This window comes from Syngnathus floridae, chromosome 18 (assembly GCF_059516105.1).
Source record: "Syngnathus floridae isolate MCC-2025c chromosome 18, RoL_Sflo_1.0, whole genome shotgun sequence".
Classification (NCBI taxonomy): Eukaryota; Metazoa; Chordata; class Actinopteri; order Syngnathiformes; family Syngnathidae; genus Syngnathus; species Syngnathus floridae.
In genome coordinates, this window is record NC_142430.1 from 6,904,734 (window position 1) to 6,925,159 (window position 20,426).

Below are 20,426 nucleotides of genomic sequence, written 5' to 3' on the forward strand. Positions count from 1 at the left end.
AATGTTGGACCTTATTATTTGTTTATATAATTTAACAGAGGCGCTTCCAATATAATTTAAGAGTGGTTTAAGTAAGTAATTGAGAAAGAAGAGGAAGAGAGCAGCGATTGGGGGCGGTGGAGGCGGCGAAAGAATAGGCGAGTATGAACGAGAGAGGGAGCGACAGAGAGAAAGGGAGCGCAAAGTCTTGTCAACCGGAAATAAAACAAGCTGGCACACCCTCCCCATCGCCGAGCCCCTGCACCCACCCCAAAGTCACATACTTCCTCTTGGCTCCCTCCATCTCCAGCTTCTGCCTCCATCTTCCAGCAAAGAGATATATTTAAAGCACGCTTCCTGCCGCAATCATGCCGTCATACCTGCGTCATTCGTTGCACCTCGTGTCACGTTTGCGTGTTTGAAATAATATCATGGTAAAAGGTTTTTGGTTGATTTTAAAAGATAATTATGGAGTGATTGGCCTGCTTTTTGCCTTCCATGGTTTAATAAAAAAGGTTGCACACTAGGCCCCAAAATGGCTTTTAAATAGATGTTTTTAAGTCAACTTTTTTAATATCTTTATTTTTGGGTCAGCTTAGGTTATTTGAATTAGGTGACACCAGGCACTCCACAACAAGGCCCAAAAGGAGACATAGAGAATGTTTTTATTTTGAAATTCATTAATTTCACAAATAATTTAAAAAATAGTTTGATTCGACTTGAACAAGCCACTTATTTGGTGAATTTATCAAAATATTCCATTGACATTAGTCAGATGGTTTCAAAAACGATCTGCATGTCAAAAATATAAATGATCTCCTCAGTCAATCATAAATATTTTTTATGTTCATATTGGAATTCCTTGGTGTGTTTTATTTCTCTCATGGTCTCCATCTCTCCATTATGTGCGCCTCATGCTGGACTCTGTATGTGTGCACCTCCCCTCCTCCTCTCCCTGGCATTAAGTTCAAACTTGACACTGATGTTGACTCACTTTGTCACCCCTCGGTGGCCCTCTGCCTCCCTTCCCCTCTCTCTCTCTCTCTCTCTCTCTCTCGCCACCGCTGCGAGGACAAGAGCGCCCGCAGACGCGTTTCTCCCCCCCCCCCCCGCCCCCTCCACCTCTTTCTCTCTGTCGCTCCCTCCATCTCTCTCCTCCACAGTCGCCTTTACGCGCAGGGTATTGTCAACAAAGCTGGAGAGCGAGGGACGAGGGGTGAACAGGGGGAATCGAGGTACGCGGGACCCCCGCCGTCGACGCACCTTCAACGTAAGTTGAAGTTGACTTGCTTCCTTTCATATCGCTGCCGTCGGGAGAACGGCGGTTTTCCAAGGGGCGGCTGACCTGTGACCTGTCGCTGGAAAGTCAGTTGGACTTTCTTTCGCGAGCCTCCTGAAAAAGAGGGAAAATATGAAGAGAGAGAAATGAGGATGAACAATATGGACGATAAGATCCAAGTGTCGACTTTTTAGCTGTTAGCAATTCCAGCGGTAGTTACGGTAGAATAATACTAAACCGTAAATTGTTAAACTTTATTGTGCCGTGTGTGTGTGTCAGCATCCTAATTCAGCATCTTCCCATATCCGTGTGTGCGCCGACATGCTCGACGTTATCAGCAAAGCTAAAAGCGAGTAGCATAATAAATGTCCCGACCCTCAGAGTGGCTTCTAATGTAGCCGGGCTCCCAGAGGTATACGTGCATTCCAATGTATAACACACACACACACACACACACGACGACAGGCGGCATGTAACTAACTCCATTTCTGTCTGTCATCATGAGGCTAATTCGCCACAATGCCGGCCATGTGTGAACTCATGCGATATCAACCCCTCCTTCTTTGCCTCCTCCTCTTTCCTTCCTCACTCCTTCCCTCAGGAGGACCAAGAGGTGGAGGATCGAAAGACGGCGCCAGGAGCCCAAAGTGACAGTAAACAGGGGCGAGCACGCACGACTGCCGCCTTGCTCTTCATGCTGCTCGGGACGTTTGGAGTATGTATGAGAAGTTAACCATGCTGAACCTGCAGAGTGGTTCCAACTGGAGCGGGCCTAACAACTGGTACCATGACCCTACTGGTGTGCAGACTCAACACAACACAGGTGAGCGTTTGGAAAAAAAAGATCTCTTGGACTTTGCGTGACTCTCACCTCGCCCCTCAGTGTCCGAGGGCTGCCTGCTGGACGCGGAGGGCGGCATGGGGGGAGACGCGGTGGTCGTCGGAGGAGGGGGAGGCGGAGCTGGTGGAGGCTCGGGCCGAGGGGGAGGCGTGCCGGTGGATAGGGACGAAGGCGAGGAGTCTCAGCTGAGGCTGCAGCTCAAGAGGAAGCTGCAGAGGAACCGCACAAGCTTCACCCAGGAGCAGATCGAGGCGCTGGAAAAAGGTCAGGCACACAAATCAGCCGGCCAATCACGTGACAGCGCACTGCTGACAATTTATTCTGTCAACTCTTATTTCTTCTATTAGGGGTAGACTTATCATCAAAATATATATAACATTTTATTTACAGAGGAGCCCCCGTAAATGTCAGATAGTAGAGGCGTACCTAATAAAGCGTCCATGTAGTTTTCGGCCTCGATTGCTATACACAGATGATGACATCAAATTAAGACCATAACTATATCCCCCAAAAAGACCCTCTGGCTGCATAAATAGCCGAGTTTTGATAATGCATCGTTACTGAGCATGCATTATGCAGTAAGATAAGTCTGCTTCACACACACACACACACACACACACAGAGGCATCACAATGGCACCCTTGACTGGATTTGGCTGCGGCGGGCCCTTGAGCGAAATAAGGACGCAATGTCCACCGCTCAGCCAAGCGGAAGTGCATGACTGTGGTCAACTCCGTGCAAATGACATTAATGAGGTACACCGACCTCAGTGCACGGCCGAGGCACAATAACAATCATGTGTTGACACAGACGCCAATTAGAAGGCAGCCAATTAGAGCAATTTGCCAGACAGGTTGAATTCGTCAGGTCTTGTGCAATATGGTGTTAAATGTGTTGACCTCATTTTTAGGAATTTAGTTGTTCATTTGGATTTGTCAATTCGGAATAAATTTCTAATATGTTTGATATGAGGAATTTTTTTTTTAATACCGACGATACCATGACTTTGGCGAATAAAAGTTGACGACCAAACTCAAACCTGCTGGGATTGCCGAGTCGGCCTACTTTGAAATAAAAATGCTTAGGCAGCTTCTCAACGTGAATCCTTTCATTTGAACTTTCGGCGTGTTCCATCACGATCAATAATTCATATAAAGTGCAACAGATAAATATTTCAAAAATGGTTGTAAGGATACATCTCTCAGCTTCCTTGATTTGTATTTCCCACGGAAAGTTGAATTAGTCAACACCGATACGACGCGGGGAATTGAAAAACATGCAGCGCGGATGAATGTCGAGTGATTAGAATTTCATAACAAATGGATTTATTTTTAGAAACATCTGCCGACCTTTATTTCCTCTACAGAGTTTGAAAGGACGCATTACCCCGACGTCTTTGCGAGGGAGAGACTGGCCAATAAGATCGATTTACCAGAGGCCAGGATACAGGTGACCAAACGTTACCAGTACCACCTTCTTGAACTTTAATTAATGAAAGCCGTTAATCCCGACCAAGGTGTGGTTCTCCAACCGAAGAGCCAAGTGGAGGCGAGAGGAGAAGTTGCGCAACCAAAGGAGGTCCGGAGGGGTGACTTCCTGTTCGCAGAGTCAAGCCCCCCTGACCACTTCCTTCAACACGTCCGTCTACCACCAGCAGCATGGCAACAGTTCGGGTAAGCTTTGTTCATCTTGTGGAAGTCCAGCCAGGTGCGGTTCTAGCTTGAATGGCACCTGGGCGAACCCCCCCCCCCCCTCTCCTTTGGCTTCATATGTGTGTGTGTGCACTCACTCATTGGCTTCCTCTTCTCCTGCAGGGTCCATGTTGAGTCAGGCTGACTCGTCGCTACCTAGCTACAGCTCGCTGTCAGTCTTCTCATCCGGAGTCCAGGTTAGCTCATAGTCCTGCGTCGGCATTTTTTACATCATCCAACACCTATGGAAAGATGGATGGAGACAATGACATGATTGTGTCTTTCCTCTGCGGTTTACCTTGTCAGTCCATCCCTCCGCAGTCGGCCTCGTCGTACTCTTGCATGTTGCCGCCGTCTCCATCTGCCCCGCGGAGCTTCGACTCATCAACATACACCTCCCCTCACCTGCAGACCGCGCCCTCGGCCAACTCCAATACCGGTGAGTGCTTCTGATTCATTGGTAAAATTCTAATTTTGTGTAATAATATATTGGCCATGGAGAAACTCATCAATGCAGCAGTTCTTTGGCTTCCTCTAGTGGTAGACAAAAGAATTACAACATAAGTAAAGGTTTTGTTGCTCTTGGTGGCCCCCTGGTGGTCAAAGGTCTTAAACAGGTGTTCAGTTTTATGGCTTGTTAGTCATCGGTGGAGACAGACACACACGTTGACGTCATTCCTGCTTTTCTCACCAGGCCTCATATCACCCGGCGTCTCGGTGCCGGTGCAGGTTCCAGGAAACGAGCCGCAGGGCATGAGCCAGAACCTGGGCCAGTACTGGGCTAGACTACAGTGAACCACCACAAAAGAAAAACAAGGGATAACAGAGGACTGAGCTTTCCAAAATAAGCCGAAGAACCTGATCAAATGTTTACAAACAGCAGCTTTGGTGACACTTGACGATACTCTACTGCTTATTTCCGTAGCGTATTGTGAAGTACAATCACAGTTCCTCGTTTCTTGAGGTGACAACTACACACTCATTTCCAGGTTAATTGAGAAAACAAAAACAAAGGCTCCATTTTAACATTTTGCTCAGACTGCGTGTTTCTGTACATACAACCGTGTGTGGACTTTTGTCAGATGTTATTGGAAGGGAAAGAATGTAGCATTTGATGCTAATTCCTTCAAAATATGGCTAAACATCCAGATGTAATCTGTGACAGGGATTTCTATACCAAAAAAAAAAAATCAGGTGAATGAAGAAAAAGTTTTATATCACGAGAGAAGCTTCCGGAAGCTGCTGACAATCAAACTGCCTGCATGTACTTCAGGTTGACAATCGAAGCAAGGCAGAGAGGAAATACTGTGAAATGATACTGCAACATCACGATGGCAACATTAGAAACCGTGCATGACCAAACGTAACCACGAGACAATCAACCACATCGGGAAACGTTCTGCTCTCATCTGACTGCCAGAGCATCTGACGCCCAATTGTCTTTGCAAATCTTATTTATTTGTCTTTTCACTTCACGGGTCCTCGGTGTCGTTTCTGTTTGCTGTGTGTGTTGTGTTAGTGTTGTTTAGATGCCAACCCTTTTTTGTGAAGGCCTTGGATCCCTTTAATGAAAATAAAACTGTGCGTCATCCATGACAGTTCTACGCTCTTCATTCGTGACATGATTTGGAACTCGACTGACATATATGATGGAAATTAGCGTAGCATTAGCGAGACGGGATATTATAGTGTGCTAATGGCATGCATGAGTCACACAACCCCCCTGAGGATGAAGAGGAATTAAAGATGAGGAGGAAGTCGGGGGGGGGGGGATGAGAAAGCTAACATATGCTAACGTACAGTAATGGGCCATTAATGCAGCATCAGCAATTTGCCTCGGCCAAAGAGTGTCTAAGTTGATAATGGAAGGGGGGAAAAAATGGCAAGAATAAAGTTGTGCTCATTTTAAGGGAAGACACAAGAAAACTGTGATTGTATTTTTCAAGAACAGAAGTCATAATGTAACAACTTGAATGATGCACTCATGGGTGGGGTGGGTTGTGGTTGTGGGGTGGGCCGTCCCAGCCCATACAAATTTGAGTCAGTGAGAGAGAGAGAAAGAGAGAGAGAGAGAGAGAGAGAGTGAGAGGGATGCTTTATTGATTAAGCCCATCCTAGTCTCAAGAGAGTAGACTGAATCTTCAGAAGAAACCAAACGGTGAGCTTTGTTGTCTGTCTTGTGGGCTATTTGGGGGAGCAATCAGAAGTATTTTGGAAAAAAAAAAAAAAAGTAAATGATTTGTGCTGCAGCTACTACGATGGAACTGCTTTGGATGCTTTTCACTTTGTCTGCGTGCACATCAGCGATGCCCGAGCAGTACAGCCGAGCAGTGGTGAGTGTTGAGATGTGGTGTAAATTCTATTTTAAGGCAAAGCTGCTCACTTTTTTAACAGATTTTATCTCATGTGTCAATCAAATTCTGCCATTTTACACCCGCAAAAATATTTCTATGACAAAAATTTGAAAGAATAGAAATGTGGTCGGTGGTTTCCTTACAACTGTACGCTGGTGGTGGGAAGGGAAGTTCTTGTTTCGAAATCACTTCTAAGAGATGTACATCTTTCCTGTTTTGACACAAATTTATGAACACATCACAGCGATGTGTTTATTTCTCTCCTCGATTCACTTATAGTTTCGCCAAAAGGCCGTAACATTGCGCAACTCACTCACTAGCATGTAATATTAATGAATAAATCCATAACGTCATGCAATCACGTGAGAGAAAGGAAGTGAAATCAAACATATTGTTTTTCCATATAGCCATATTTTGCTGTGGTAATCATGTTAGGAGGAAACCACACATGACTTCGGTTCCTCTTTGTCTTTGTTTTGCAGGATTGGTTGAGCAGGTATGGCTACCTCCCTCCGCCCGACCCCCGGACGAGTAAGCTGCAGTCCAAGGAGGGGATCGAGAAGGCCATACGGGTCATGCAAAGATTCGGCGGCGTGCGGGAAACCGGCGTGCTTGGTAGACAAGGAGATTAAGTCAAAGTACTAAACCAGTGCTAAGATCTCTTTCCGACCTGTAGATGCTGAAACGATGAAGCTCATGTCGACGCCACGATGCTCCCTTCCCGATATTGTCGGGAGCGAGGACATGTTGAAGAAGAGAAGGAGGAGGAGAAGATATGCGCTGTCGGGTTTGAAGTGGCACAAGAGCGATCTTACATGGAGGTGTGTGTTACAGCGCCATCTGCTGAATCAGTCGGGGCACTGCCCAAGTTGCCCCAAATCCAAAGCAAGCGTCTCCTTTGCAGCGTCCACAACTACCCGTCGCCAGCCCTCTCCCCGGGCCTGCCTTCCAACTTGGTGGAAAGCATCCTGACCCACGCCTTCAAAGCTTGGAGCGACGCCACCCCTTTGACATTCCGCCAGCTTCCGGGCGGCGGCGGAAACCCGCCGAGCGGCGGTGACATCAGAGTGTCCTTCAACAGCCTACTACACGATGATGGGTATCCCTTTGACGGGCAAGGGGGAACCTTAGCCCACGCCTTCTTCCCCGGTAGAGACGAGGTGTCCGGTGACACGCATTTTGATGACCATGAAAGATGGAGCTATGGAGGTACAGCGACTTTCGTGCAAATTATATATCGGTTGTCGAAATTCAACCATTTGTGCTTTCAGGGGACAGCGGCAGCAGTACCGATTTATTCACCGTGGCGGTACACGAGTTTGGCCACGCACTGGGCCTTTCGCATTCCTCCTCGGACCCCTCCATTATGAGGCCGTATTACCAGGGTCCCGTAGGAGACATCATCCACTACCAGCTGGCCTTGGATGACAAACTGGCCATTCAGCAGCTTTATGGTTAGTCAGACGGGAAAAAAAAAAACTCTCTCCTGACTCTTCTTTGATTCGCAAATGGTGGTCTCTAGTTAATTCCAGTGACTCATCAGATGATGAGGGGGGCCGGTCTAGACATGCTCGGGTTTTGCCTCAGGTGTTGCAGGTGCTTATTTTTACCGCTTCAGCATTTAGCATTAAGTTCCTCTTTGTGTCTGTGAATTGTTTCGCAAAATATAGAATTGTGCTGACTCGTTGTTTAGTGACCACAAGTGTCATCTTCATCATGTGTTATATTTGATTCTCATCATAATGACTCACTGCCAACCAGATTGCAATAAATCGGTTTCTATTATAAAAACCGCCGACATGTTACTTTTGAAATGACAAGGTGTTACAACACGTTGACCAACTTTTGCTCTTCTACAGGCAGCAAGGAGGGGGAACGACCAGGAGGCGTCGACCCTAACCTCCCTCGTTTGCCCAACCCACCTCCGACTAGACCGACAAGGCCGTGAGTTAAATTACAGCTACTTGTCTCTGATTGCGCCCTCTTGTGGACGTCTCGCAAACTACTCCCAACTTATTCTGGCCTCTGCTGTCTCAGGTCTGACCCTACCGTCCACAACCGTTGTCACGGGGGATTTGACGCAGTGGCCAACATCAGAGGGGAGGTCTTCTTCTTTAAAGGTAAAGATAAACCAAATTCCAAAAATTACCCGCATGTGACGCTCAAATCTGACAATAGGTGCTAATTTCTGGAGGACCACGCGAGACGGCTCACTGGTGTCCCTTAATCCGGCTCAGATCAAAAACTTCTGGATCGGACTTCCACCGGGGACGAATAAGATCGACGCCGTGTACGAGCGAAAGAGCGATAACAGTATCATCTTCTTTATCGGTGAGAAGGTTAAGTGGAGTCGAAGGCCAGCAAATATAAATACCCGCCATTTTGAATCGGGTTGCTCCACTCTCAAACAGGATCTCAATACTGGGTCTTCAAAGACACGGTGGCCATGAGCGGCTATCCTCGCCCGCTCTCTGAATGGGGGATGAAACGCAAGAGCGGAACGTTAGTGGACAGAGTGGACGCCGCCTTCATCTGGGCCCATAACGGCAAGACCTACCTGTTCAGCCAAGGCGAGTTCTGGAGATTCGACGAGAGTCAGAAAGACCAGCAGGCGACCCGGCAACCGGATTCGGGCTATCCGCGTGACAACAGCTTGTGGACTGGAGTTCCTTCCCACATGGATGACATCATCAGCTGGGGAGAAGGTAACAACAAACATCTGGATAAACCGGTGGTTCACAGCGTGGAGGAATTTAAGTAGACTCAGATGCCACGATGGCGAAAACGTGACCGGAACTTTCTGTCCGACAACGGCGAGATAAGAAACCCTAACCCGACAAATTGTGCGTTGTTGTGTGGCGCCAACTGATAACGACATAGCTCACATGACATATAGTATGGCGAAAATGAAGAAGAACATGTTGAAAGTTCAACAAAGACATCTAAAAAATTTACAATTTAAAATTGTTTCTACATTATGTTCTAGACCAGCTGTGTCAAACTAATTTTTTGTTGACAAAAAAAAATTCTACTTTATTTTCAACGTGGTGTTTTAAAAAAAAAAAAACAATATTTCACTATTATTAAAAGGAAAGACAATTTACAATTTCGGTATTTTAACAAGAAACATTAACATGAGTTGCCTTTGCCGGCCGCATAAAATGATGAGCCGGGCCTGATCCGGCCCCCGGGCCTCAGGTTTGACATTAATGTTATTATTTAAGCATTAATTAAGCAGAAAAAAATCATCTGTTTCTTCTCAGGGGACGCCTATTTCTTTAAGGACAACCACTATTGGGTGCTCAAAAGCGGAGGCATGAATCAAGACGTCGTGGAACCCAAATCCACCGCCGTGGACTGGCTGCGTTGTCCCGCAACCCCTCCGACCTCCGCTCCGGCCAATCCCGACAAGCCAAACAGGTGTCGCTGTGACCTCACGGGATCGGCTTCATCTCCAACCAGCAATTACCTCCTGGTGTCTGTTTTACTGCTCGTTAGAGGAATTTGGATGACCGCAATGTAAACTATTTTCGACTTTCATAACAATGTATCCACCCTGATTTGTATGATAAAATATTTTGTATATATAATATTGTTGGCGAGCTCCATGACAGCGTCAATCAAAAGGTTTATGAGGTCACCAATTGTTCAGCTCTTGTTTTCAAATGTAACGTGAGCCCGAGTGTGAATTGTTGTTATTAAACGGGAACGGAACAGGTTTTAAATTACGTCTTTTTGTGTCGAATCTTCAGTTACATCTGACAAAAGAATTCACTTGGTGGGAACTTAGATCAATATCTCCAATGGGGAGCCAGAAGGAACACCGTATTGGGTTTACGAAACAGGGATTAAATGTCGACTGAAACTAATTAAACGATTGTTGCCTCCCATTTAGAGAGTTGACTAAATTTTTCATAAAAAATACCTTTTCTGTGTGAGCATTAAAAAAAAGCCATATTTTTTTTAATTTTGAATATTTTTTATTATTTTTCTCATTTTTTATTTATCGACAATTGAAGTTATGATCAATTTAGCAAAATATAACAAAGTGCAGTAATTCGTTGTGATTTGACTTCATTAACAAGCATGTAATTTACTCATCAAGTTTTTTTTTTTATAACCTTCATAAATTTCACATTGAGTAAAAAGTTCGGCTACATGTGCAAGTCGGGCAGTGCGAGGGAAACTTGATCTAAATCAACGTAACATAGGACCGAGTGGAAGCTACCGGTAAAACGGTAGGAAATTACATCCTGGAATTACATTTGACCTTCTATGAACTTCCTTCATCGCATATAAAAGTAATTGAACATTCAGGTTCGTGTCATTCCTATTATCGATTAGCTTACACGCAAACACGAGTGGAAAATTACGGAGAAGCCAAGTTCACAAACTGGTTTCTCTGCTCGTAAAAACTTAGTAACTGCACCCAAGTACCAAGCTGAGAGCCAGCAGTCCCAGGGAGAGACATGTTCTGGTAGCGTCGCTGGAATCATCGTCGGAGTCTGAACCCGAAGAACGAGTCGTGACGGGCTGTGCCGGCTGAACCCTCCTGAACACGTTCACCATGATTTCTGAGGAGGTTTCATTTGTGATATGCAGCATTGTGCTGAATTTGTCAATCTAGGGTCAAAAGGGAGAAGTTAGGAGTTGTTGGGTTTTTTCCCTCACACTGGGATTCACCAAAACTCACCAGGTTTGAGCTGATTTTAACCGTGTCCTTAAACACAGTCCATACCACGGCTTCAAAACAGTTTGGTGTGGTGAGCGAGCCGAGATAGCGATAATATTGAGTGCGATCCACTCCAGGAAGTAAATCGTCCAGGGTGAGTCCTGGAGCCAAGCTGGCGTTCTGGCCTAATGACAAACGTCAAACGTTGTCAGCTTGACTGCTCAGAATTTGTCTCGAGCGTCGCCTCACCTGCCAACGTGATGTTCCCGAGGTAGTCGGTGAGAGTTTTCCAGCTGGCAGGTTCATCAGTAGTGTCGGGCAAAACCTAAATTTTTATTTGAATATTACAAATGGGAATCTAAAGTGCACTCACAAAAGCACATGAAAATTTAGAACCTCAATGAGGAAGCCAAGGGCAGCAGCTCCTATGGAGTCGTTGGTGGCCAGAGTTGTGTTCCCGTTGAAGCTGGACTTGATACTAACAATGTGGAACTGTGGGCAGAAGCAACATTTGAGACATTTGGCATGGCAGGAGACAAGTGTAGCTCACCTCCATGGGGAACTGCACTCCGTTAACAGTGTGCTCGGATCCAGGTACGGTGCTGCCGTTGCCCCAGTGCAAGTGGAACTGCAGGCTGTCGTAGGTTTCGGGAAGACCTCCACCTGAAATCTGCACTCCCGATGCGAAGCCTACTCTGACTGAAAGGGACAGGGACAAACAAATATGGCAGCATAAGAACCCCTTAACTTCTCCAGGCTCATCAATACAGCACTAATATTCATTTTTTCTTTGCAGAGGATAAAGAACGGATGACTTTGATTTGTGAGGATCAGGTGCTCACCGGTTTTGCCAGTGTTGGTTATATCGATCAGAAGGTTAGGATTGCTGAAGTTCGTGAAAGAGAAATCTGTCAGGCTGTCGTTCATTGTGACATCCGTGGTCACAATGTTAATTGGCGACTGGCGGGTCCCGTTGCAAAACTCCGTCGCGATAACCGGCCATGTGAGATCATCTGAAATGAGAGGTTGATGGTTATTGATAAACTGCAATGAGGAAGATAAATGGAGATAATCACGATGGCTTACTGCAAGTTTCGTCGTGATAACACCAGGCTGGGGAGAAGCAGGAAGATGGAAATAGACAGAGTTTAATTAGTGACTCGTTAATGTACACTCACACGGAAGTGGAGCATTTTTTTTTATTGATATACGATAGTCGGCATTGTGCGAAGAAGATAACAGAACATTTATGGCGGAAATAAATGTGTTACAGCTAGCGGAGCAATAATATTTCTGAAAAGAAATATAATGAATGACAGTGATTTAATATTTCATATATAAACTTTGTGAAAATAAAAAAAGTGGAAATATTCTTACGAATTGTATCATCAGCACAATAAACATCCGCCACAAGGATCCCGACAGCCACGACAACGACCAACCACCTCATCTAAAATAATCATAAAAAAAAAAAACAGTTTAGTATATCCAACGAGAAATGTTTTAAAATATTGCAAGAACCTCAAAAAGGAGTCCAATGTTGCATCTCACCTTGAAGTCACCTGTGTGTGCTCTCAAGAATACGTTACCTGTCCTTCTTATATGCTCCGCTCAGGAGTGGGCAAGGCCTTCATTATCACCTCCACCCAACCCGTCCTTTAAATTCCACATACATGCAAGGTTCTTTTTTCACACGAGCAAAAGATACAAATCTTGGTATGCTTTGAATGTCACTGTTAAAATTATTTTGTAACATGTAAGCGACCTCACCCAAGTAGAAAGTAGAAAATCTACAAATAATTTTTTTTATAAATATATAAATAATATATATAAAATGGATAAAATATAAAATTATACACCTTTTTTTGTATTTATTTTTCAAGATTAAAAGGAAAATAAATCATTTATGACTGAATAAAGTTAAATTGAAATGATTCTTGCTATAGTTGAACCTTACTTAATGCGCTCAAGTCATTGAAAGTTGGCTAGTTGGATTTATGGATTCAATCATTTTTTGAATTGGCCATATTTGTCATTAAAAAATGAGAAAACCACACAATAAAATACGAGACGCTTGCTTGTTGTCTTTTGGCATCCGACCAATGCAAACATGCTCGAGTCACATCGATCTGGATCTGTCAACTGTCCAACCATAACGAAAAGCAAGAAGCAACTGTTTGCAAATGAACATTGCATTCCGAGATATTCATCTTTCGTCGAGCAGATGTTATTTTTTTTGTGTGAGCAGAGGTTCAGCATGGGCTAAACAAAATAATCTGATTTGGGGAATACAAGCAAAAGCTAATAATGCATACAAGCTTTCAAATTACTAGCAAAGGGATTCGAAAACCAGTTCTTGGAGAAAATCCCCGAAGAGGATTGTTTGCCTGCCTAAACACTTTTCTTATTAATTCCTACTGATGTAACATACGGGAAGGTTTTGGTTTTGGGCTTGCCAGGTAGGTGACATAACCTGGCGCCTTTACAATATGAATAAAAAACTTTCACGATTAAAAATTGTTTACGGATTTCTTTGCATTTTATTTTATAATTTGCGGTCCACCAACTCACACACAAATAATGGATAAGCATTTGGGAGGTTTTGAGATGATTGACTGATAAAGTGCACAGTTAGAATAATTTACAGCGTATCCTGACTAGATTTGATGTCGTTTGCAATCACAGGAGAAAGGTACAGAATTGAACCAGCAAGACAAAAAAAGCAGCAGGTGCAAGGGTGCTGCCTCCAGCCGTGGTGGAAATCGTTCTGTCACGGAGAACCTGTGTGGCCCGGAACACGTCACGGAGGCCGGTCCGGTTTGGGAACATCTTCAGCTGGAGGCAAATAGTGAGCTACTGTCAGTACCATGCAGTTTGGTTTCTTAAAAAAAGTCAACATGACTAATAAATACTATATTTTTATTATTTATTTATTTATTTATTTATTTATTTACATTTCTTAATCGTCAAAATTTATTTCGTTAAAAATATATATTTTTAAATTTCTTAATCAGCAAAATGTATTTAATTAGAAAAATATTTTTGGAATTTCTTTATCGGGAAAATCAGCTTTTTTTTTTGTTCCGTCACATGCAATCCTGATAGTGATCAAAGCCAGTACTCGAACGCAATGTTTCGACATAGTGATCAATATCATGTTGACGTACAACATCTATCACAAGACAGGAGGAGCTGATTAGAATCGACAGTTTCGCTATGCCGGTACATATTTTTGTCATCGAGTCAGGTTACAAAGAAAATCAGTTATTCACACCCTTCATGACTACCTTACCATGCTATGGTCCAACTTGATTGAGTTTTTGAACACGGTCCAAACCACAGCTTCGTTGCATGAGGGCGTGGTCAAAGAGCCATTGTAGCGGTAGTAGGAGGTGAGGTCCACATCGCCGAGTAGCTCAGCCAAAGACATCTCCTTCGTGACCTCCACCCGTGAACCTGTTGTTCAGCAAAAAAGTTTTTGACTAATAAAAGCAAAGAGTCTGCAGACTAGTATACAATTGGCAGTGGTGGAGCTAGAGGGGGGCTCCAGGGGCTTGCACCTCCCTGATAATTAACTTTGGGGAATATTTGGATTTTTTTTCCGCTGAAATTGATGCCAATACATGAAGCTAGCTTGAAATATTCTCTGCATGTCAGAATACCAAAGTTCCACGAGAGATGGGGTGGAAAATGGAGGAGTCGAGTTAAAATGGGACGCTATAAAAATAAAGACGTACACACCGATGCTTTGTATCTCTTCCAGGTAACTGATCAATGTTTTCCAGGTAGCACTCTTTGACGCATCAGAGGAGTCATCAACAGAGTCATGAGAGTCGTCAGACGACTAAATGGAAAAATTTTGCTTTCGTGAAAGAATCATTTGAATCTGTTCACAGCCAGTCGGTGCTGAAATAGTTTTACTTACATCGTCATGTTGCTCTGCAGCACCACTACTTTTTGAACTCGCTGTGGCCTAGAAAGAATTGACAGAATTTATGTTGATGTCAGCAAATGCCACACCCTGCCGCTAATGAGTCAATTATCTACTGGAGTCAAACAAAAATGCATTGTGACTCGGCTCACGGAAATCCACCAATCAGCACCATAGGTTCTACTGTCAGCGGTATACACGATGAGGCTGCTTGGGGGGGAAATATTTGACCTACATTATGTGTTACACAACAAAAAAACTTCATAAATGTGAGCCACCCGTTCACATTTTTGTAAATATTCCATCAGAACCCAAAACGTTACCTCAATGAAGAATCCCAACACTGCAAGTCCAGTCGTAGTGTTAACCGCCTCTTCTAGAGTTAAATCTTTTCGCTTGTTTACTATGTGCACCTGAAATAAAGAGTTTTGACATTTCAGAAAGTAATAAATGGCAGTTGATGTGATTTCCAAGCACCTCCATTGGGAATCGTTTGGAATCGATCGTGTGCTCGGAGCCTTTGGAGTCGTTCGATAAGGAACCCCAGTGGAAGTGGAACTGGAGTGTGGAGTAGACGTGACCAAGGCCGCCCCCGGACACTTCCATCGCACCCTCATTGAGTACAAACTTGACTGTAAAGGGACACATAGTCAGAATATTTGTTTTGTTCTACATACCATATTTTTTTTTCCAAATAAAATGATTTTATTCTCAATTTTTAAAAAGACTTTTTCCTTTAAATGTTGAAAAAAGTGCTTTGAATTTTTTTTTTCGAACCTCCATTATTATTATTTTTCAAATTTTGAAAATTAAAAAAAAAAGCAGTCAAGCCTTGCATTAAAATAAGAGTTACATTTTCAAAGATGTCGTGCGGCTGAAAAAAAACACCCTATTATATATTAACGATGCTTATATAAGTCATGAATTTGACATTACGCTCTAGATAATTGCTTTAAATTAAACCATCAAAAGTGTCAAGTACGCAAGAAGGCTGCAGGCATTTTCTAACCTGTATGGCCTGTATTTGTGATGTACTTGATGACGTGTTTGTCGTCAAACTGTGTGAAAGCAAAGCCGTCAAGGTTCTCGTCCTTCACGGCTTTCGTCGTCTCGATGTTGACTGGCGATTGGTGCTCGCCGTCGCAGTGCGAGTAAGGCAGAAGGTACCACTTGGTAGGATTGAACTCTACGGAGACGACAAAACACCATTTTGCAATCGACAAACACAAAATATAAGGGTGGCTTTGACGACGGCTTACCACATTCCTCATCATAGCACCATTGATGACCTAAAGACGGAGAAAGCCAGTGTGATGATCCAATTTCACTTAACTGTTTAGTAAATGAAATGATTTTTTAAATTATTAATTAATTAATTTCACTTCTAAATGAAATCATTTATTATTATCAATTTCTTTTTATTCAGTTATTTGGCAGATGTATGCAATTTATGCATCAAAATAATAGCTTTGTGTTCAACCATTAATTATTATTAATTTCATTTATAAATTAAATTATTTTTTATTATTTTCTTTATTAAAGCCAGTGTGATGATCCAATTTCACTTAACTGTTTAGTAAATAAAATTATTATTTTTTTCTATTAATTAATTACACTTTTAAATTAAATTATTTATTATTATTTATTAATTATGAATGTCATTTCTTTTTATTCAATGATTTGGCAGATGTATGCACTTTATGCATCAAAATAATAGCTTTGTGTTCAACCATTAATTAATTTCCTTTATAAATTAAATGATTTTTATATTATTAATGTCATTTCTATTTATTCAATTATTTAGCAGATGGATGCACATTTATGAATCAAAAAATAAATTTGTCTTCAATCATGCAAGGCCGCAAATAAAAAATATGAGCGACAACTCACTGGGAGGGAGAAGAGCAGCTGGAGAAGAAAACACTCGGCGTCCGTTGAGGCTTTGCACTGGTCGGTACACATTGGTGAGGCCCGTCTTGAAAGGGAATTGTTGGAGCTGAATGGAGAATGCGGGCCAGTGGGTGCAAAAATTGTTACTGTCAATTTGCTTAAGTGTCACACAAATTGTTGACTTTGGGTTAACACCATGTTCAGCTCACTAAGACTTTTCCACATCTTGATTTACTTCCGTTTGTCTCTGTCTTCAGCTGTTTACAGAATACAGACAAAGGTCACGCTCCCCTACCCTCGTGGGTGCCCCCATACACGTGCGAGGACGGCCGTCACGATCGGATGATGACAAGGATTGCGTTTGGCACTGCTTTAAACAAATTATCTGATCTTGATTAGGGTTTTCTTTGTCTGGTCATCGTCACGTGGATGATGGAGAGATAATTACAATCGTCAAAGTATGACATTAGGTGACGTTAAATTGGCACATGAACTGTATGTTTACATTATCTGGATCAAACCGGATGGGTGGGAGTCTGGGTTTAATTTTTTTTTTTTTAGCACAATTTATTAAAAAATAAATCCTGGATTTAAATTTCACACAGTGTCAGCGGCCTGATTAAACATGTAAGATTTTTTTTAAATGTGTAGAAAAAGGGGGAAATTCCCACAGAGGTCAAAAGTTGCTTGTAGTTGTTGAAAAAAAAAAAATCTGTCATTGAAGAGGCCTCCAGTTTATTAGAAAAAAAAATCCTGGATTTAAATTTCACACTGTGTCAGCGGCCTGATTAAACATGTAAGATTTTTTTTAAAATGTGTAGAAAAAGGGGGAAATTCCCACAGAGGTCAAAAGTTGCTTGTAGTTGTCGAAAAAAAAAAAAATCTGTCATAGAAGAGGCCTCCGATTTATTAAAAAAAAAATCCTGGATTTAAATTTCACACTGTGTCAGCGGCCTGATTAAATATGTAAGTCAGGATTTTTTTTTAAATGTGTAGAAAAAGGGGAAAATTCCCACAGAGGTCAAAAGTTGCTTGTAGTTGTTGGAAAAAAAAAATCTGTTATTGAAGAGGCCTCCGACTTCTGTCAACACTCAAATTTTGCTGTCACTGAAAAACCTGAAGTGTGAGTGAATTATTAGGAGCAACTTTTCTCGACTCACCAATATTCGGTGCACCTTGATGGGCTCCTGAAATACCGTCCAGGCGACCACTTCGTTACAGGAGGGCGTGGTCAGCGAGCCCATGTAGCGAAAGTATTTGCTGCGGTCCACGTCCCCGATGAGGTCATTTATGGAGATGGCGTGACTCACGTTGACTTCTGTGTCTGAGGTGAAAGGTGAACAATTTTTGTGTGTGTTAAAATAGAATCTGAAACGGCAAACTTTTGTAGTTGACATTCTTTTTTTTTATTTTCCATTATTGCTTCTTAACAAAAGATGACTTTTGTACCTGTGGTGTTCAGAAGATAAGAAGTCAAAGCACTCCAAGGACTTGATAAATTTTCATCTTCAGTCTCCTAAGAGGGGGACAGCCGTCATTAAATTTCGTAAGTTGAATTTTTCTCTTCATCTGCACTCACGCTGATGAAGAAGCCAAGTGCGGCGATGCCGGCTTGATCTTCAAGAGCCTCCGCTACTGTCAGACCTTTCTTCAGATTCACAATGTGCATCTGGAAGTTGTTTGGTGACATTTTTATCCGAGGTGTGACTCTCACCCAAGAATCCATCAGAATTTTTCATGTCAAACGTACCTCCATGGGGTATCTGTGCCCATCCACGGTGTGTTCCGACCCGGGATGGTGCTCCGTGTTGCCCCAATGGAAATGGAGCTGGAGCGTGGAGTACGTACCATTCAATCCACCTCCACTCACTTCCACCTCGTTGTCATTCAAGATGAATTTGGCTTAGCAAAAAAAAAAAATAATAATAAGACACAGATGATCATTGTAAATAGAGATGATTTGTATTGTACCTGTGTGTCCATTATTTATAAAGGCCCTGAAGCTATTCTGAGACGAGAAGTTGACAAAAGAGAAGCTGAGGAGGTTTTCGTCCTTCTCAACGTGGCTGGTTTGTATGTCGACGGGGGATTGCCTTTGACCCCCGCAGAAGGAGCCGTCCAGGTCAGGCCAGTGGCTCGGTGTGTGTTCTGTTCAAAGGGGGGAAGGTCGTCGAAAATTGTCGCCCCCCAGTTTTTAAACACACAAATGGCCGCTTACTCACCGCAGCCTGTGTAGCACCACGTACTCGCAGCAACTGATTTCCGGCGGGGGGGGTGGGGGGGGGGATATTCCGTTTAATTCATCTTAAAAATACACCGATACTATAACATCGATACCACTTCAACAGATGTCTTCATTTAACAATGTGTTCAGTTCTCGAAATGTCTCGTCGATAGATTTCACTCACCATTATTTATGAGCACATTCAGGCACAGCACGATAAAGGAAAAACGCATCTTAACAAAGAAAAACAGAGAGAAAAATTTTAATAACTCAACTCAATAAACATATTTATTTCACAGATCAGGCACGTTATATCATAATAATATAAATACAAGGTGCGTCTTACCTTATCAATCAGGCCTTGAAAGTTATGAGGGTTAAAATATATATAAATATTCTTGTTAACACTAAAACACCAAGCCAAATGGAAAAAGTGTCGCAATCCAGTTTGTAATATAGAGCAGGAGGGATTTTGAAGGGAGGGGTCACTGTGTACAATGACAACATTTAATTTGGATAGGGGAGACAGGAAACATGACCAAGCTTTTTTTTTTTTTCGTTGTTTTCTTATAGTCGGATCTTTGCTAGCATAATAAATAACTTTTTTTTGTTTTGTTTGCAGTGCATCAACTGATTCCAATTACAACTCACTTTGGTGGTCCGCAAAATGACAAAAGTTTTTTTCAAAGACAATCAAAGGATTTGATTGGCTCTGCTTCCTTTGAGGTAAGCGGCCAGGATAGCACATGTAAATAAACGTGAAATCCCACTAAATCTAAGTATTATCGTGCATCGGACCATATACAAACAACTCTTAAGGTTCTTTTGTAAACTGACATTAGAATCAAAACAATACTCTCGGGATTATCCGCAGGCCCAACAACCTAAGAGGTATCATTTCAGAAAAGGGTATCTGATTATGTCATTACATAAGTGGGTGGTATTTATTTTTTATTTTTTTTTAAGAATTCAAATGTATTGATATATTTCATTCATTAAATCTCCATTCTTGGCTTACATAAAGCAACAATGTCCAAATATAGTCCTTGTTGCTATGTTCCCAAAAGACATTACAAAGATTAATTTCGACCCGAGTAATTTGTTGCCACCCGTTCATACTTGAGGACAAGTGATGTCAAAGGACCGACTCAACAGGTTCGGACGACCTGTGTGGCATGTGAACTTGGAGGCAAAGAAAAGACAAAACAAATAAAGATTTATCGTCAGACAAAAAAAAAAAGGATAAACTGACAAATTTTGCATAATTATGAATTTGCATCATCATTTGAACTTCATTTTCTAATGGCTAATAATAATTTATACTTTCCGTGCCATTCATCCATCAAGTATGACAGACGCGGTTGACTGAAACGCAAACAAATAGCAAACAAACAAATTAAAACATCACATTTCCTCGTTCATTAAAATATTTTCTCAATGTTTCATAAGCATTGTTTTCATACAACAGGTCCATCTGGATTGTTTGAGCAGTCCTGAAAACCAATGAGACATGATTTGTGTAAAATTCAACACCAGCTCTTGCGGATTATTTCAATTTTTTAAAT

The 20,426-nt window shown here is 42.5% G+C and overlaps 4 protein-coding genes and 1 long non-coding RNA gene across 7 annotated transcripts; 2 read left to right on the forward strand and 3 right to left on the reverse strand.

Annotated features, from left to right (window-relative positions):
* Positions 1-1,084: 1,084 nt before the first annotated feature.
* On the forward strand, positions 1,085-5,388 carry pax10 (paired box 10). Its single transcript, XM_088359923.1, has 8 exons — positions 1,085-1,249; positions 1,860-2,081; positions 2,142-2,363; positions 3,466-3,548; positions 3,616-3,772; positions 3,914-3,987; positions 4,097-4,229; positions 4,485-5,388. Exons 2-8 carry the CDS (start codon positions 1,976-1,978, stop codon positions 4,583-4,585), a joined length of 876 nt encoding a protein of 291 aa, XP_088216049.1. The 5' UTR covers positions 1,085-1,249; positions 1,860-1,975; the 3' UTR covers positions 4,586-5,388.
* On the reverse strand, positions 1,110-9,139 carry LOC148382666 (uncharacterized). Its single transcript, XR_015854019.1, has 4 exons — positions 8,702-9,139; positions 3,889-8,615; positions 2,130-2,353; positions 1,110-1,372 (listed from the first exon to the last, which is right to left on the reverse strand). It is a non-coding gene; the product is annotated as an uncharacterized LOC148382666 (long non-coding RNA).
* Positions 5,841-10,435, forward strand: mmp25b (matrix metallopeptidase 25b). 2 transcript variants are annotated; one of them, XM_088359881.1, is made up of 11 exons: positions 5,841-5,948; positions 6,041-6,123; positions 6,627-6,759; positions 6,821-6,965; positions 7,049-7,353; positions 7,416-7,598; positions 8,004-8,088; positions 8,182-8,264; positions 8,323-8,475; positions 8,556-8,849; positions 9,408-10,435. In XM_088359881.1, the coding sequence occupies exons 2-11, from the start codon at positions 6,049-6,051 to the stop codon at positions 9,665-9,667; spliced, it is 1,716 nt and encodes a 571-aa protein (XP_088216007.1). In that variant the 5' UTR covers positions 5,841-5,948; positions 6,041-6,048; the 3' UTR covers positions 9,668-10,435. The 2 variants fall into 2 exon arrangements, with proteins under 2 accessions (XP_088216007.1, XP_088216006.1); XM_088359880.1 differs by having other exon boundaries at positions 5,898-5,948; positions 6,022-6,123.
* Positions 10,102-12,430, reverse strand: LOC148382668 (carbonic anhydrase 4-like). Of its 2 annotated transcripts, XM_088359904.1 has the most exons (9): positions 12,368-12,430; positions 12,194-12,266; positions 11,903-11,929; positions 11,659-11,829; positions 11,367-11,515; positions 11,213-11,308; positions 11,066-11,141; positions 10,838-11,001; positions 10,102-10,767 (listed from the first exon to the last, which is right to left on the reverse strand). In XM_088359904.1, the coding sequence occupies exons 2-9, from the start codon at positions 12,264-12,266 to the stop codon at positions 10,561-10,563; spliced, it is 963 nt and encodes a 320-aa protein (XP_088216030.1). In that variant the 5' UTR covers positions 12,368-12,430; the 3' UTR covers positions 10,102-10,560. The 2 variants fall into 2 exon arrangements, with proteins under 2 accessions (XP_088216030.1, XP_088216029.1); XM_088359903.1 differs by lacking the exon at positions 12,368-12,430 and having other exon boundaries at positions 11,659-11,929; positions 12,194-12,244.
* Positions 12,431-12,880: 450 nt separating this feature from the next.
* LOC148382669 (uncharacterized) lies at positions 12,881-19,319 on the reverse strand. Its single transcript, XM_088359879.1, has 17 exons — positions 19,208-19,319; positions 19,046-19,094; positions 18,860-18,892; positions 18,609-18,785; positions 18,388-18,539; positions 18,217-18,306; positions 18,087-18,153; positions 17,798-17,961; positions 16,638-16,743; positions 16,007-16,036; positions 15,757-15,933; positions 15,225-15,379; positions 15,071-15,160; positions 14,742-14,789; positions 14,558-14,660; positions 14,109-14,272; positions 12,881-13,651 (listed from the first exon to the last, which is right to left on the reverse strand). The coding sequence occupies exons 2-17, from the start codon at positions 19,092-19,094 to the stop codon at positions 13,496-13,498; spliced, it is 1,761 nt and encodes a 586-aa protein (XP_088216005.1). The 5' UTR covers positions 19,208-19,319; the 3' UTR covers positions 12,881-13,495.
* Between the last annotated feature and the right edge of the window lie 1,107 nt (positions 19,320-20,426).